Source organism: Cylas formicarius, unplaced genomic scaffold, assembly GCF_029955315.1.
Source record: "Cylas formicarius isolate icCylForm1 unplaced genomic scaffold, icCylForm1.1 PGA_scaffold_8__14_contigs__length_24414737, whole genome shotgun sequence".
In the NCBI taxonomy this organism is placed as follows: Eukaryota; Metazoa; Arthropoda; class Insecta; order Coleoptera; family Brentidae; genus Cylas; species Cylas formicarius.
In genome coordinates, this window is record NW_026844361.1 from 3021992 (window position 1) to 3039781 (window position 17790).

Below are 17790 nucleotides of genomic sequence, written 5' to 3' on the forward strand. Positions count from 1 at the left end.
ATTAAACTCAAAATTTGCACATTAACGTTTTGGAAGGCTAAAACTCCGAGGGCACTTTCAAACTTCACTGTAAAATGCATTTTTTATAATTGTTTTCATCATGTCAATCTCAGACTGTTTCGATCTGATTAGTACCTTTCTATTTAAAATTAAGTTTGTTGGAACCACATTTACTGACAAATATTCTTATTTAACTTATAGGACGACGTCCTATGTCCACGAACAATTTCTTCACTTTTTTTTCATTTTATTTTATTTTATTTTACGCTGTATTTCGAAAAACCATAATGCAATCTTTGGCCATCCACTTGGTCTTCCTCCGTTTTCTGACATTAATTTATTTATTTCTTAAACAATATTTAACAAGAAGCAAATTAATTTTTAAACCAAATACAGGATGATGAGAAAGTTTCTCAAAACTAATATGAAAATGGTAAATACAAAAGCTGTAAACATTGTTAGGATATCCAAATTAAAATTATTTTAAAGTATGCAGGGTGGCTCAACAAAGCGTGACGAATAAAACATACATTTTTTAACTGGAACATCCTATTTTTACGTTTTGTTTTAAGTTTCTTTTAAAATTCTTCAACTTTTTCATTAATCATATAACATATCTAAATGTAATAGTTTTTCCAATATTTACATTTTTCTAAACAATAACAGTTTTCACAATTGCAAAAAATTACGATAGCACCATTATTTTTGAGGACAGATCACTCATATTTGACTTTAGCGTTATTCGAAGATCACGTAAAAGATATATGAAACGGAATTTGAATTATATAATGTATTTATCAAGTATCTCATATACCTATTTGTAATACTTTGCGACTTATATTAAGTTTTCCAATATATACCCTTGGTTCCGTTCAAGACTGTTCCTACAACCTTAGTTGAATAAGACAAAATGTAGCTTTGTCAAATTTTTACCTGACAACTGAATAAATAAATTCATAGAATTTATTGTGGTGTAAGTAAATAAAAAAAACTAAAACTGTTGTAATGGGCAACGGTGAAAATCGCCAGAGACCAAAAATATTGCAGCAGGTATACCGCAAGGCAGTGTAATAGAGCCAATATAATTTCTTTTGTATATTAATAACATTACTAAATTGATTGCATGACTCTTCTAATTATAAATAAATATACCGAAAACCTCAAAAAAGAGGCTGAGAGATTCATGATAGGAGCGGATAAACAAATCGATCAAGAATAGAATCACTGCAAACGTTGAATTTAAACAATTGTTATGTTGTTTTAAGCGCATGCACAATATTTTTGGGAATGTTTTTGGATAGCGCCTTATCATAACATATAGTTTTAGAGTATTAGGAAATTAGAGTATTCCAGGAGAAACTAAGAAAACTAACCAAAAGGGAACCCTGCAAACTACACTGCGGCTAAATTTGTATGTAGGGGAAAATTTAAAGAAAACAAGATTTTAGCAATAGTCTTAGACAGAAAGTCGGGTACATATTGGAAAAGTTATAATAAATCGCAAAGTATTAAAAATACTGAAACATACTTAATAAATGTTGTAGGTTTTTGTAAGATCTTTCAGAAAAAATGATAATGATATTTATATATATTTAAGAACTTCAAATTCCGTTGCATATATCTTTTACGTCATCGTGGAATAACGCTAATATCAATAATGAGTGATCGGCCTTTAAAATTTTTTTTTTCAAATGTGAAAACTACTATTTGAAAAAATTTGAAAAATTATTACGTTTAGGTAAAAAGTTTCAATTTCAAATCGAATTGAAAACAAAATTTTAAAATTTAACAAAATTTACGTTTTATTCTTCACGCGTTTTTGAGCTACCATGTGTACTTTAAAATAATTTTAAATTATGCATCGTTACAATCTTTACAATTTTTTTATTTGCCAATTTCTCATAAACTTTTAAAACCAATGAGATAATGAACTTTACTCTAGCCTTAACTCACCCTGTACTTCTCTATCCCTTCATTTTCATTAAACCGTAAACAAAAATTTTACAATTCCAGATAGCACACAATATCCCCAGTATATCCGGTCAATGTCACAATTGCAAAAAATTACGATAGCACCATTATTTTTAAGGACAGATCACTCATATTTCACTTTAGCGTTATTCGAAGATCACGTAAAAGATATATGAAACGGAATTTGAATTATATAATATATTTGGACCATTTATCAAGTATCTCATATACCTATTTGTAATACTTTGCGACTTATATTAAGTTTTCCAATATATACCCTTCGTTCTGTTCAAGACTGTTGCTACAACCTTAGTTGAATAACACAAAATGTAGATTTACGTTAGGTATGTACTATTATTAATAAAAAAGTTTCAATTTCAAATCGAATTGAAAACAAAATTTTAAAATTTAACAAAATTTACGTTTTATTCTTCACGCGTTTTTGAGCTACCATGTATACTTTAAAATAATTTTAAATTGTACATAGTAACAATCTTTACAATTTTTGTATTTGCCATTTTCTCATAACTTTTAAAACCAATGAGATAATGAACTTTACTCTAGTCTTAACTCGCTCTGTACTTCTCTATCCCCTAATTTTCATTAAACCATACACAAAAATTTTACAATTCCAGATAGCACACAATATCCCCAGTATATCCGGTCAATGTCCCATTTAAATCGCATGTCCCGGGATATGTGGATGATATTCTTACGATATACGTTAGCAGATATACAGTCGAACTTCGATAAGTCGAACTGCTATTTGACACATGAAAATTTCGAGTTATCAAGACATTTATTCATTCATTTTTAAAAATGGGTTATACGTTATATAAATGCCCTAATATCTATGATTTTTGAACAAAAAACGAAAATTATGAAATAGTAGTACATATGTATGTACATAATATATGTACATACAAATGTATTGTATATGTACCTAGTATATATAAACATAGTATGTATGCACATATACATACATATGTATGTACATATTAATGTTTACTCTTTCATTAGAAAAAACTGTGACTGACGACCGGATTTCTTATTTTGGTTTTCAACCAAAGCTTCAATTTTATTTAAACAATCATAGAGGGAATCGGTTGTGCGTTCACTGGTTTTCATATTGGAACGCAAGACAATCAACGAATTTTCAACCAATTCATTTGAAGATGGTTGCTGAGAATCATCTTCCCATTCCTCCTCCATCGTGTCACTTTCGCAGTCATCTTCGATGTTTAAATGTACCGGTTCTGCCGGACTCGATAATATCGTCGTCAGTAGGAAACTCTGAAGTAACAATATCCTCATCCACATGTATAAAATCGTTGATGGTGCTACCTTCTGCTATACCTCTAATGTTTGTCCAAGCTTTAAACTTGATTTCTATTTGGATTTCGTCTTCACTCTTTTCTTTCAGGCGTTCACTTAGGAAAATCAAGAATACTGACCAAAACCGGCTTTTTTAAAACAATTGGAAATTGTTTCAGGCTTAATGTCGATATTCCATGCGGTAGTTACGTCGTCAACACAATCCATTAGTGTAATGTTATTGTTTTTGTTTTCTTCGAAACGTTCCATTGCGGTGATGACTGAATGTTTATTTTTCAAAATTGTAGACACTGTATTTGCCGAGATCCCATACTTCACAGCTACACCCTACAGCTACATACTTCACAGCCACTTTCCACTTCTTTTATAACCTTGAATTTTTGATCAACAGATAAAGCTTTTAAAGTACGTTTTGATGACATATCAACAAATGCAAAAATCCAAAAATGTCTTTAATATAATGTGTAAATTGAATAGAGGCAGTATTTTTCACTTAGTATTAACTAATAAATCATACAAGTCAACTTAGCAAGCACAGAAACTGAACTGCTTGTATAGATAGGGGGAACATTAGAATAGAAATAAGGGAAAAAAGTGAAAAACCGTAAAACAAAATGAAACCTAAAAACTTAAATCTTGAACAACTGAGTTTTTTAGATTTGTGATGTTTTGGGAGACATTTTATTGATAACGTTTTTGTGCACATCTACATCGACGTCAGTTAAAAATAAACTAGTTTTTATTATTGTTGGACACGAACGAGACAAGAGACGCTTTTTTAATAAAAATATCACAGAAAATACGGGTTGATCTAAGTAAAAAAATTACAAAAACGTAAAAATAATATATTTGTTTATAAGATCTCATTTCACGCAACTATTCGCGGTCGGCTTCTCCTCCGTCTCGTCGTCCGCCATCTTTTCATCTTTGGTTTTGTTGGCGGTTTAAGGTATACGAGGGGGTACCCAGAAAAAACCGGAATCATTTTTTATAAACTATATATTGTTTTGAACATCACAGAACGGCCTTATCCCCTTCAAAATACTCTCCAATACAACTAATACATTTGTCCCAGCGGTGCTTCCACTGTTCGAAACATTTTTTATATTCATCTTTGGCTATAGCCGACAGCTCATCCCTCGTTTTTTTCTTGACCTCTTCAATGTTGTCAAATCGCTGTCCTTTCATGTCCCTTTTCATACGTGGAAATAAGAAGTCACACGGAGCGAGATCTGGCGAGTAAGGTGCATGGTGCAGAAGAACCATGCCATTTTTAGCCAAAAACTGCTTAACAGAAATGGCTGTGTGTGCAGGTGCATTATCGTGGTGAAAGGACCAGTCCCCTGTCAGCCACAAATCAGGTCTTTTTTGTCGAATACTGTTGCGCAATCTTCTTAAAACTTCCAGATAAAAAGCTTGATTAACAAACCACTGGTACACTTGAGTTTTTCCCATCGCATCGTCTGTATAAGCTGTTTTTAACATTGAAACAGTTTCAGCAGCACTTTTACCGAGCAGAAAACAAAAATTCAAAGCTGCACGTTGTTCTTTTAAACTTGCCATCGAAAAAAACGAAATAACAAAAAATGGCACTGCAAGTGAACAAAACAAGTTAAATTTAAAACGAAGGTGGCGTTGAACTCGCAATAAGTTGTACTATCCACAACCTAGCTGCTGAAAGGTGTTACTACACAAGCTCTGGGCGTGGCAATTCAATTCCGGTTTTTTATGGGTACCCCCTCGTACGACGACTTGGCGTCTATTTTGAGTATTTTGTGTGCTGTGCTTTCATTTCAGTTATTTTTTTGTGGTATTATTATTACTATAAATCATGTAAGTAAAGCTCTATGGTAATATATAACGTAAGATTTGATAAATTGTAAGCTGTTGTTGTTGTGTAGTCTACCAACATCATGACTTGATTTTTATTATTTTGCTAAGTCAATGAGATAGCAAGATTAACTGGAGGCAGCAATTATGAGTTTGTAAAACAAGCTCTGAGCCCATTGAATTCAAATGAACTTGCAATGAAATCTAATTGGTTGGGCATGAAGAAAAAGGATAAAATTTTAAAATTAAAATTGGCCAAAGTAATACTTGGTAAGTGGGTATATTATTTTCCAAAATAAATAAATAAAAAATAAATAAAATATAATTTAATAAAACATATATTATACATCATGTTTTTTGAACAGTTAAATTAAAGTAATTTTTTATTTAAGTAAGCAATTTTAGAGAAAATCCCCCAGAACAAAATTATATTTTTAGTTATATAGTATAGTTATAGTTGATATATTTTTCTCTTAAACTGGATGCAAGAATCACCCTCCAAAATCAAAGTATTAATTTTAGGAATCAGCCTGCATAACGTACAATTTTCACATGAAAACTTTTTTCCTATTTTTTAAGGCTTGTTTTCATTGTGGCTAGGAAAACTAGGAAAATTTTTAGGTTTTACTATCAAACTGAAAAGTCATATTTGTTCTAGTTTTATTTGCGCGAGATAGTACCTACTCTCATGAAACAAATCTTAACGATGAGAGTTTAATCAGGTTTGTATTTAATGACATGAAATACAGAAATGTATACCTACATCATCGTGGAGATTAGCATCTAAGATCACTTTCATGAGAGTACTATCAGCATCAAGCGTGTTTTTTGAACATAAAAGATACCAGTCTCGTCAGATGCGGATAAGAAGGCAAACACATCCCGAAAGAGCTGCTTTCATCAAAGAATGACAGAAAACCTGTCAAATATTAGTTATTCTTTTAGAGTTTAGTTCAAGGATCTTACTCTATATTTAAGATAATTTAGGTTAGGTTGTTTTATATTTTTGAAATATTATATACCTACAATTTTTTCATATCTGAAATAGAAAAATTCAGATGTGAATAAAATGTGTTTTATTAATGGTCTCAATCGGCAGTCCTTCACTTTTACAATCAAAAGCAAAATTAAAGATTAAATATTAACTGTAAAAAAATTGTGCGTTTCAAATATCGCCTGCAATGATGACTTCACCAACAATACCCAATAGGTTAATTCCATCACACGTGAGTACCAAATACTGGAATAGAATTGTTGTAGTCGTACAACTAAGTGGACTATTTCACATTACCTTTCGAGTATTTCTCATAGGTTGTTGGAAATAACCTAATAAGTAAGGTCCACTATATCTATATAAGATCCTATATCCTCACAGTCGGATATACTAACGACCTCTCAGCTATATCTGATATACTGTGGACGTTCCAACTAATAACATCGTATATCCTTGAGACGCGCTAAGGATATCCCTTAGCTGAAACAGTATATACCTAGGATATACGCTATGTCCCGTCAGATATCCCGAGGGCATTTTACGGACGTCCTTATGCTATTTGGGAGGGACACATTATAAGTTGATTAATAATGATTGGTCTTTTTTACAAGAGAAAATTCAATTTAAGATACCGCGCTCGAGTTGGTAGCACTTTCTCTCATGTGTGATAAGTACAATAAATTAAGAAACCTTTTCGTTTTTTACGATAGCCTAAAATGCGTAAAAGAAAAACTGTGATTTCCTTTCTTGTTCTGCTTGTCTAATTTTTTCAACTTAATTGAATTTCATAACTTTGTATTGTTTATATTTAATGTATTCTTGTTTCCTTTTTTCGGATTTGTAATTAGGTTTTACCTGTTGGCAGCTGGGTAAATTAATTATTATTATGTCACTTTGTGATATATTCAGTACTCACTATGCAGTAACCTGAACAAAATTGCAACAATATAGCTGAAGACGACAAAGTAGTCATATATAGGGTGTTCTTTAAAAAATCCGATAAAAATAAGCTTAAAAGTTAGTCAACTTGGCATGACTTAAAAAAACCCTGCATTTGACTACATTAAGGTACATTTTTTACATTCATATATTAAAATAAATAAGAACTAAAAGTTCAGATTTTCACGAAATTATATATTTTGACATGACAATTGTTTCGAAAACACCGTCTCTTTATCAAATGTAATATTTACAAACTACCTGCTGCTATATATACGAAAACTGACAATAAAACTTTAATTAATGTTGAATTTAAGTTTAATTATGAAGAGGTATCTAATTGACATTTGAATGTCTCATTTCATTAATCACCATGGCTTCCAATAAATTTAATTTTCTTAATTTTTTGGCTGTATGCAAAATATCAAAATTGGCGTCAAAAATGTGTTTTTCTGTGCTTAAGTGTGTAGCATAATTAGAATCTAGACTATTGATTGTTTTTAAACCCTCTTTTATGTTCGTTAATGCGTTTCTTGAAGGATCTACCTGTTTGTCCAATACAAAATTTAGGACAAGATCCTCATTTCAACCTGTAGACACCTGATTTTTGGGATTTTTGACATTTCGTTTTATTGTTTTTTAAATATTTTTCTATTGTGTTGTATGTTCTGAAAGCTATTTTTAAACCACATTTTGACAAATGTTTTGAAACTTTTTCACTAGGTTCTCCTACGTATGTAATTCTTTTAAGTTGTTCGTGTTCTGCATTAGGTTTCAGATAAAAGTTGTCTGTATTTGTTTTTTATTTATAATTTTATCTATAATGGACGGATTATAGCCGTTGTTCAGTGCGTTACCTCGTAGACAAAGTGGCGTCGCAGTTGTTGTCCAGCAGGAACAGCGCGGCGAACGAGTCGTCCCTTTTCAGTGCCCTGTGGAGCAAAGGGTCGCCCCTGCTGTCCCTCAAATTGACGTCGGCGTTGTGCTGGACTAGCGTGGAAGCTATGCTGTCGTTTTTTCCTCTCAGCGCTAAATCGAGCGGCAGTTCGTCCGATTGCGACCACACGTTTACGACGTCCGACAACTGAAATGGAGAAAAATCATAAGTCCTTAAAAATTGGAACGACCGGTATACATAGCTCGTCACCAAACTTGGTTTTTCGCCTAGGCCCGTCGGGCCCGTGCCTAGGGCGGCATAATTTGATGGGCGGCAAATTTTTCAAAATGTAAAAATTTTAAACTTGATCGAATGTAACTGAAATTCATTCCAATAATTGGTTCCGATTTTTTTTTATAAAAATAGAATGTAATTCATTTTTAATTACCTTTTTATTGGACAATCAATATTTAATATAATATATAATAATATCTTTTTTGAGAAATTATAAAGCTCTGTTTACTTTTGGTGTCTTGAGTAAGGGTACCCTTACATGTAAAAAGCTTCTAATATTGATCAATGCTTTTTTTTATTTTGTTTTTGGTATTAAATAAAATATAATATAATATAAAAAATATATTTAGTATTCATTTAATATTCAACTTTTTGTTTATATATATAACTACATTTTTTCTTCAAAATGAATCCTACAGGACAATATAAATAATACAGTGAAAGCTCCCATAAGCGGACACTCACGGTTCCATAACTTTTGTCCGCTTATGGGAGGTGTCCGCACGTACAATGTATTATGTTATGATAAGAGGAAAAGGAAACAGAAACTGGCAACATTTTAAAACTAATTATGTATTTATCTTCAACATATATGTACATGGTGTAAAAATTAAAAAAAAAAAGATTATTTCTTAGGTTCTTGCAAAAATTCTAAAATACTTGTCTGACAATTTTCGTAATAACTTTCTAAATTTTTCAAGTATTGAAATGCAGCGAAATCGTCTCTGGCAAATGTTTTTAATATAGAAATATGATTTAGAGCTTCTCGATATGAATTTATCGTTTCTGAACTGCATGGTGCTTCCACTTCTCCTTCTGAGTCATTTGGACTACCTTCTTTTTTTCAAGTTTTCAACGGCATTTTCTTCTGTTGTTATGTTATCGTCAAAGGTCATTCTGGATTTCTGTTACTGTCGCTAAGGGCAGATCGTCTTCGGGATCGTAATTGTAATATACAATAATAATACATTCACTTTTTCTGAATACAGCTTTGACAAAACAATTCTTAATTTTCGAGGAACTTACTTTATTCCATGCTGTTTTTATAAAATATAAAGCTTCTAACACATTGATAGACTTTGTAAACTCAGATAAGCTTTGAACATCTTCAATTTTTGTTAAAATATGTTTCAAAATCAAGTGCCGATAATAAAATTTGAAGTTTTGCATGATACCTTGATCCAAGGTCTGACAAACGAAAGTTGTGTTTGGCGGTAAAAATATAATTTTCACATTTTTCAATTTCAGTTCACGAGGATGAGAATTGCCTTTTTTGGATTCCCATTTTGCGGTCGAATTGGAGCAACCACTCAGACATGATTTCTCGGGTCATCCATGCATTTTTATTGGATTTCTAAGTGGCTGGTAGATCCTATCGATATTTACGTTCCCTTAAAGACGTTTTCGGCTAAGAAGTTTCCAGTTTGGTTTTCCCCAAAGCTTAAAGATACAATAATTGCGAAGAAGAAATCACACAAATGATATCTTGAAACCGGGTTATATACAGACTATAAGAGATTTTCAGACTTAAGGACTAAATGCAAATTTTTAAAAGTGCAATGTTACCAGGAATATATATCTCTGACTGAATCTTCCTTAAGAAAAAACGTTAAGAATTTTTGGAAGTTCGTCAACAGCAAAAAGGAACGAAACTTTATTACATCGGTTGTGCACTTTGGCGAAGTGACCTGTTCTGTGGGTGACGATATTGTCAATTTATTTGCAGACTATTTTTCGAATATGTATAGTGACGGGGACACTGTGTCTCTGAAGATGTACTACTTTCTGGAGATGTTAACCTCTCACACTTGAACATTTCGATTTCTTCTATTTACGAGAAACTGTCAACTCTAGACAAAAACAAAGGATCCGGTCCCGATGGTCTCCCACCATATCTTATTAAGCAATGCAGCTTCATACTTTCCAGACGACTTTATATAATCTTTAACCATTCTTTAAAAACGGGAACTTTTCCATATTACTGGAAATCAAGCTTCATTACCCCTATGCTAAAATCCGGCAACAACTCGCAAGTCAACAATTATAGGCTCATCAGTCTCCAGAGTTGTATTCCTAAGTGTTCGAAAGTTTAGTCTGCGACTATTTATCTGCTGGCCTTAAAGGTTGCTTCATCGACCAACAATTTGGATTTCTCCCCCATCGCTCCACTGAGCTAAACTTGCTCACATTCACAGATTTTCTGCTGGAATCATTGGAGGGGGGTCTCGCGATCATGCTATTTACACAGACTTTTCAAAGGCTTTTGATCGAGTAAATCATCAAATCTTAATAAAAAACATTGCGAAACATTGGGATTCAAGGAAAACTTTTGGAATGGTTAACATCATACCATCGAGTTTCCAATCCGCCGAAATTAGAGTGCCTTCTGGTGTTCCACAAGGATCGCACCTGGGACCCCTGCTCTTCAATGTCTATGTGAATGATATTGCCTTATGTTTTCATCACGCATGTTTCCTATTATTTGCTGACGACTTAAAATTCTATGAGAGCCCATAATGCTGACGGCTGTCTAAAACTCCAGTCCGATTTAGATCACGCACGCTATTGAGCGATGTGAATATTAATAAATGCCAACAAATGAACTTCTACCGGAGCAGAAACCCTATATATTTTACATATAACATGAAAGGGACACCGTTATTGCAGGCCTCCGTAATAACGGATCTTAAAGTGTTACTCGTATTAAGTTGACTTACACACAACATGTTTCATTTATTGTGTCTAAATCACTTCAGATTTTGGGCTTTATTAAGCGTTGTACAGTGGACTTCCAGAGTGTTCCGTTTCTCAAATTACTATTCTGCTCCCTCGTGCGTCCACACCTGGATTATTGTTCCTGTGTGTGGTCACCTTCGTATAACGTCCACATACAGGCCATAGCAAGAACATAGGTTCCTGTGGTACATAGCATTTAAGGAGCACCAAGGACTTGAGCACGTTGATTACGCTGAATTGGAAAACTCTCTCGCATGCAGAGGGATCTCACCATCTACCGCATTCAAATTCCCACGGACCTGAGATGCTATGTAAGATTAAGCTTCCCCCCCTTCCTCCATTGAGAGACAGCGTTTTGTCGGACACAAAAAAAATGTCCACTTCTGTGGCACACTGGTTTGTAGCCAGCCGCGCTGGTTTGTAGCCAAGCACCATGGACGGAAGTTTTTCCAAAAACTGTGACACATCAACTTGATTTACTGCAGCAGCTTAACCAGACGTGCGTTTAAAATTAAGACCACTTTTGAAGCCACCCGTCGGACGCACTGAAATTATTGTAGTCCCAATTTCCTTAGCTTTCATTTTCACTAACGGCCCTGAGATTGGAATGTTCTGATTTCTAGCTTTCACAAACCACTCAAAACATCTTTTGTCTATAGCAAAACCTTCCTTTTTCAAAAAAATCCTTCTTTTGACTTATATTAGTTCCAAGTTGCGATTTACTTCTGATATCTTCCTCATTTTTGGCTATTTCGTCTGCTTGACGAACTGAAGCACTTTCTTTGTCTAAACAACAAACAACTGCCATCTTTTCCTTTAACGAGAGCGTATATGCATATTTTACGTAAAATTATAAAATAACTCCAATACCAACTACGAATCTGAAGACAAGACAAAACACAACATTAAATGCAGGCTAGCAAACGGAATGTGAAAATGGGGAATCACCTAATAAAAAACGGGGAATTACCGAATTTTATGTATAGTGTCCGCGTGCATTTATAAGAGCGTCCGCGTATCGGAATGTATTCAACGTTAAAAATGATATGCTGAAATTCGGTTCCAGGAATTTTGTCCGCTTATAGGAGCTGTCTGCAAGGAGAGCTTTCACTGTACATATGTTTTAGAAAAGAACTATTAAAAAGTTATAAATAAGACAAACACTCTGTATATTATTGCATTTGTAGATACTCTCTTTTATACTCAATCACCCAATATAGGATTGTTATGGGCTATAAGCAGGCCTTTCGGATTTATGACCATTTTTTCGTCAAAAATATCCTGTCTTTAACAGTCTATACTTTTGATGCCATTTCCGACAACTGTAATTTTATTATGAAAATTTTATCATTTATCCTATACTCGTTCTGAAGTTAGTTAGAATCCTTTTGTACAGGGTGAGTTAAAATAAAAAATATTAATTATACTGTATATTACACTTCCATTAATGGTTTTTCAGTTTTATTAAGGATTCCCGTATACCAAAATTTACTATTTTCGAAAATTTGTCATATTATGAGAAAGTATCACAATACGAAAATAAATTAAAAATAAATAGGTTTTTGCTTAGTCGAAATTGCTGACGTTTCGCCAATCATCCTGTTGGCTTCTTCAGAGCTTGACTGAAACTGGCTCGTATTTTACTCTGTACCTGTTTATATATTGTTTGAGGTGAGCGCTAATGAGGGGTATAAAGACCGTCTCGGATGATTGATTCCCAAATTCGTGACAGGTATAGACTCTCGGATTTTTCGCTGGTAGAAGAACTGATTACATGCAAGAATTTTAGTTTTATCGAATAAAATTTTATGCCCGGTTTCATGAGTGTGTTCGGCAACAGCTGATGAGTTTATTTGTCTTAGTCGTAAGGCTCTTTCGTGTTCTTTGAGCCTAGTTGATATTTTTCGTCCGGTCTCTCCAATGCATATGCATGGAATGCTGTAAACTCATGGCGTCGCAAATGGAATTTTGTCTTTGACGGACCGCAGATGTTGAGAGATTTTTGGACAAGTGGTAATTCTGGTTTTGACGTTATACTTCTTTAGAACTTTTGATATGTGGTCAGTGATGTTTTGAATGTAAGGAAGGACCACAGTGGCAAGTGTAGGATTGCTTTCGGAATCATTTCCATTGGAAGGTTGTGGTGAAGTGTATTTTTTGATGGAACGCTTAATATCTTTAATGTCGGAATTCCGTTTTCAGTGACTCGGGCTGAGATAGTTTTACGGTTCTGTAAACAAGAGAGATGATAACCGATGATTTTTGGCCGGATGGTGACTTGACCATGCATTAAGGTATCGGTCTGTGTGCGTAGGTTCTCTGTAAACGCAATGACCCAATGTTAGGTCTGATTTTCTATTGATAAGAATATCTAAGAATGGCAGGTTATTATCAGCTTCCAACTCAATGGTAAAACGTATGTTAGGGTGTATCGAGTTTAAATGTCTAAGAAAATCTACTAGGGTTTCTTGACCACGAGGCCAAATAACAAAAGTATAATCGACGTAGCGTTTCCATAATTTTGGTTTTAGATGAAACGTGTAGAGAGCTTTCTTCTCAAAGGCTTCCATAAATATATTCGCGATGACTGGTGATAGTGGAGAACCCATAGCTGCTCCCGACGTTTGTTCAAAAATTTGCCCGTTATAAGAAAAATATGTTCCCGATAAGTATTTTTCAATTAAGGTGAGAAGGTTTGGTTCCAGATTCTCGGATTTTAATATATCTGAAATGATGTCGAGAGTTTCAGGAATGGTAAAGAGGGATTCTACGTCGAAACTAACTAGAATATCTTGTTTATCTTATGTAAGGCTTTTTAATTGTTCAATGACGTGAAAGGAATTAAGTACGAAACTGTCAGTTTTCGCTGTAAGGGGTTTTAATAAGGAAGATAGATATTTTGCTAGAAAATACGTTGGAGAACCAATGGTGCTGACAATAGGTCGAAGGAGTAACCCTGGTTTGTGAATCTTGAAGAAACGTCAGCAATTTCGACTAAACAAAAACCGACGCAGGAGGAATCCAGAAGTTTTGTAAAAAGCATTACAATAGAGTGTGGAAGTTTCTTTAAAAAATTAAATAGGTAATTTCTAATTTTGCGAAAAAATTTTTTTTTTCTTAATTTATAAATTCTGTCTTTCTTAGAGCCCAAAATATTATCTATTAGTTCTCTCAATTTGGTGTTAGTTGTTTGACTTGCAACTCAACCATGAATTTTGCGATGGATAAATGGTTGTCATGATTTTCGTAATGTTAGGGTTTTTTTTGGAACTATTCGCAATATGTTATTATCTGACAGAATTATACTTAATTCGTCTGTGTAAACTTTTCACGTTTACTTTGTTCTCGATCTTTTGTGATATTTGAAAATTGTCAGTATTGTCTTCGAAAAAATAAGTACACCCCAAAAGTTAGGTATGCTTAATAAAATTGAAAGAGCATTAATATGAGTAATTAATAGAAGTACAGTATACAGGGTGCTCCATTAGATTCTGTCAATAAAATTAATATTTTTCATTTGAACTCACCCTGTATAAACGATTCGAACTAACTTCGAGTGTACGATAAATGACTGTGCCACTTTATAAAATTCTTGGCATAATAAAATTACACTCAGTATAGACCATAACTACTCTACATTGGGTGATTGAGTATAAAAGGGAGTATCTATGAATGCCATAATTCACATGAAATATATATAAGTTTGGTTTTCCATATATTTATGAATCGCCCTGTATATTTGAAAAAATAAATAAATTGTTTCTTTTAATCTCATCAATAACTTGTGTATTTAACATTTTTCTCTAAAACAAATAATAAATGAGATAGATTTGTCACACTATTTGGACACCCTGTATAGGTATATACTCTAGTAAACTCAGACCAGAAATATAGTGCTTTTACAACCGACTCCGTGAATAACTTTGCCTACTGTTTATTACTATAAAACCGCAGCCCCTTATAGAACACCCTCACAAGCAAACCCTTACGCGTAACCATTCCGACCGTCCTAGGAATCAGACCCTTGCCCGTTACTATTCTAACTACACTAACAAGCGGGATATCAATCTTTTCCGCCGAGCAATTCTTGAAAAATGTACATAAAAAAATGAGTATAAAGTAACAATTTATTACGTTCTATTTAGTTACATTTCCACATAGTATCATTATTAATATACAAAATATTAAATATAATATTAATAAAGTATCAGCCAGTTAATCATCTCAATCGGGTTAAATACACAATGATACGGCAGTAATCTTAAGATTTCATGTTCGTGCTATCGAATCGATTTTGTAGTCTTTATTAAAATCTTTTAGTTTTAATAATTCCAGAAGTTGTTTTTTCGTCTAGCTGTCTTTAAAATATATATCATTTTGGAACAAACATTCTATAATTTCTTCTTTACTTGAAGAAGCATTTTGAATTTTTCTAATTTGGGCTGAATGATACGCGGCATTATCCAACACAATAACAGTATTTGGCGATAGTTTTGGCAACAATTTATTATCAAACCGGTCCTCAAATATTTCCGCGATCATGTTTTCATGGTAATCCACACTTGAATCTTTGGTCATGTCACTTGTTTTTATTGCTGCTCCTACTTCCCCCTCTGAACGTCTTATAAAATTATAAACATTCATAACAATTTGTTTAGTAACCGAAAGACAAATGGATCCGTTTTTTTATTTGCCGAGGTAGTTCGTCTTCTAAATTGTCATTAGTTTCGACTACCATTCTCACTTCGTCTTCAAATTTTGCGTTGTTTTCCATGTCTTCTTCAAAAGGGGAACATCTGCTTCATTCCACAGTCTGTTAAAAAATTGAAACCTTCAAAAAATATTTATGTAAGATTCCAATAAATATTTATCTGTATTCTTATGGCGTACCTTTATCTTCCGCGAATATAATCTATAGTCTTAAAAAAGACTGTTGTTGTTTACAAATCGTAGAAGACGCAAAAATACAAGAAAAAGAATGTTGTTAACAGTACATATCACCTGGCGTTAAAATAAACGCTTCTACTTATTATGCTTATGCTAAACAAAATTTAAAACGGTCCATTTACGTTTCAAATAAAAATTTCAAGTTTCTACAAATATTCGTTATGGTCTATCTCAGGCAAGACCAACCTAATGCAGAATAAACGTCTGTTGCACTATATTTTTGGTCGTAATATAAGGAAATATCTATTTATTGTGTCGGTTAATGGTAAAACTATTACATTGTATGATGCTACTATACTGGACCTCAAGTGAAGAAACCAGAATATTTGAATATTAATTTAGGCATAATCAAATTATGGTATAACTCTGATGCCTAGCAGGAGTTTCATCCAAGGTTTCCAGTATTTTAGTAAAAAATATTTTGAGTTCGTCGAGGGCCGTAATAAAGATTTAATTAGACCAATGTTTCGAAAAAAAAAAAGGTAAAGGGTGCCATTACACAAAATTAGACAGAATTTGATGGTGGAGCGGGAAAATCAATAAAATACGACCAAGAATTCAGAACGGCCCCCCGTCTCGTTCACCATATGAATCACCCTGTAACGGATAAGCTCTGACCGCTGCTGATGAGCCAGAAAAGAATCCGAATGACTAAATGGCCTCCGATTCCATTTCCGTCGAGTCGCGACGCGCGGAGCCATCGCTGGCGGTTGAAACGTTTCCCGTGACGTCATCTATGACGCCGCCGACGCGGACGTCGAGCGCCGACGGTCAAGGCGAAAGGACTAAACCGTACCCCCCCGACAGGGTATCAACAATAGCCATTCTACCATTCTACCAATCTTTGTGTGAGTGCAATTTACAAATTTACAAGCACTACATACCTTACTTATCCGCTACTAGACCTAGCAACTATACAGTGTAGTTATTTTAGTGTGCAATATATGAGATTTTTTTTACGAACTGCTTTACTAAAATGCTAATATTGCCAAAAGTTGGTGCATGTTCCATAATCATATTAGGTGCACTTAAAATAATTGCAAGTCAAACAGAGTACACGGTAGGACAAAAGATACAAAAAAATCCTTATTTCAGAAAATTGCTACGAAGAAAAGTTGTTTAGAATTAAAACTGATGGTTTAATAACAAAACAGGATCTACTAAGATATATTTTTTTTAATATTAATAATTTCCTTTTTTTTCAATAATTTTAAATACTGTTGCAAATAATATAACATCAGATCAGTTGAGCAAATATTTGTTCCAATTTCATCTTATTTGTCTAATTAACTAAGATTTTTTAGTTTTTAGAGAAACACGAACTTTAGGTTAGTTGCAATGATATTCTCGCAGTCAAAGCATTGCTAATTATATATTAAGAAATAGTCATTTTACTAGCAAAATTTTTATTTTAAATTATTATTAACACAAAAATTTACTAATCAAGGGAAACATGTAATAATAATTTGTAACTACATAATTTAACAAAATAGGAAAAATAACAAATTTAAACAAATTATGAATAAAAATTTAATTAGAAAGCAGATAAATACATCGGGAAGTGGTAGTGGTAAATTGCTTTAAATTGATTAGTGTTAAATACAAGTAGACGCAACCTTTATACCAGAATTTCAAAAAATCTTCAATCAATGGCTGTGGAAGTTTCTTTGAAAAATAATACTTTTTTATACAAAACTTTAAATACAAATTTTACTATTTAAATATTTCCATTATAATCTGCAACGGTTTGACTACTTAAAAATATTTTTTAAAAAATTTAAATGTTACTAAATGCTGTTGCAATAAACAAATAATATAGAATTTCAACAAAAAATTGCTAAATTGATTTGATTTTAAATGATTCAAA

General features: G+C 33.0%; 1 protein-coding gene across 2 annotated transcripts in view; it reads right to left on the bottom strand.

Moving 5' to 3' along the window:
* The window catches only part of LOC132705809 (rabankyrin-5), an 81616-nt gene that overhangs the window by 30599 nt on the left and 33227 nt on the right, over nt 1-17790 (bottom strand). For both annotated transcript variants that reach the window (XM_060676703.1, XM_060676704.1), the window contains exon 5: nt 7927-8153. In XM_060676703.1, coding sequence (XP_060532686.1) covers nt 7927-8153 — 227 coding nt within the window. The remainder of the gene's footprint in view (nt 1-7926; nt 8154-17790) is intronic.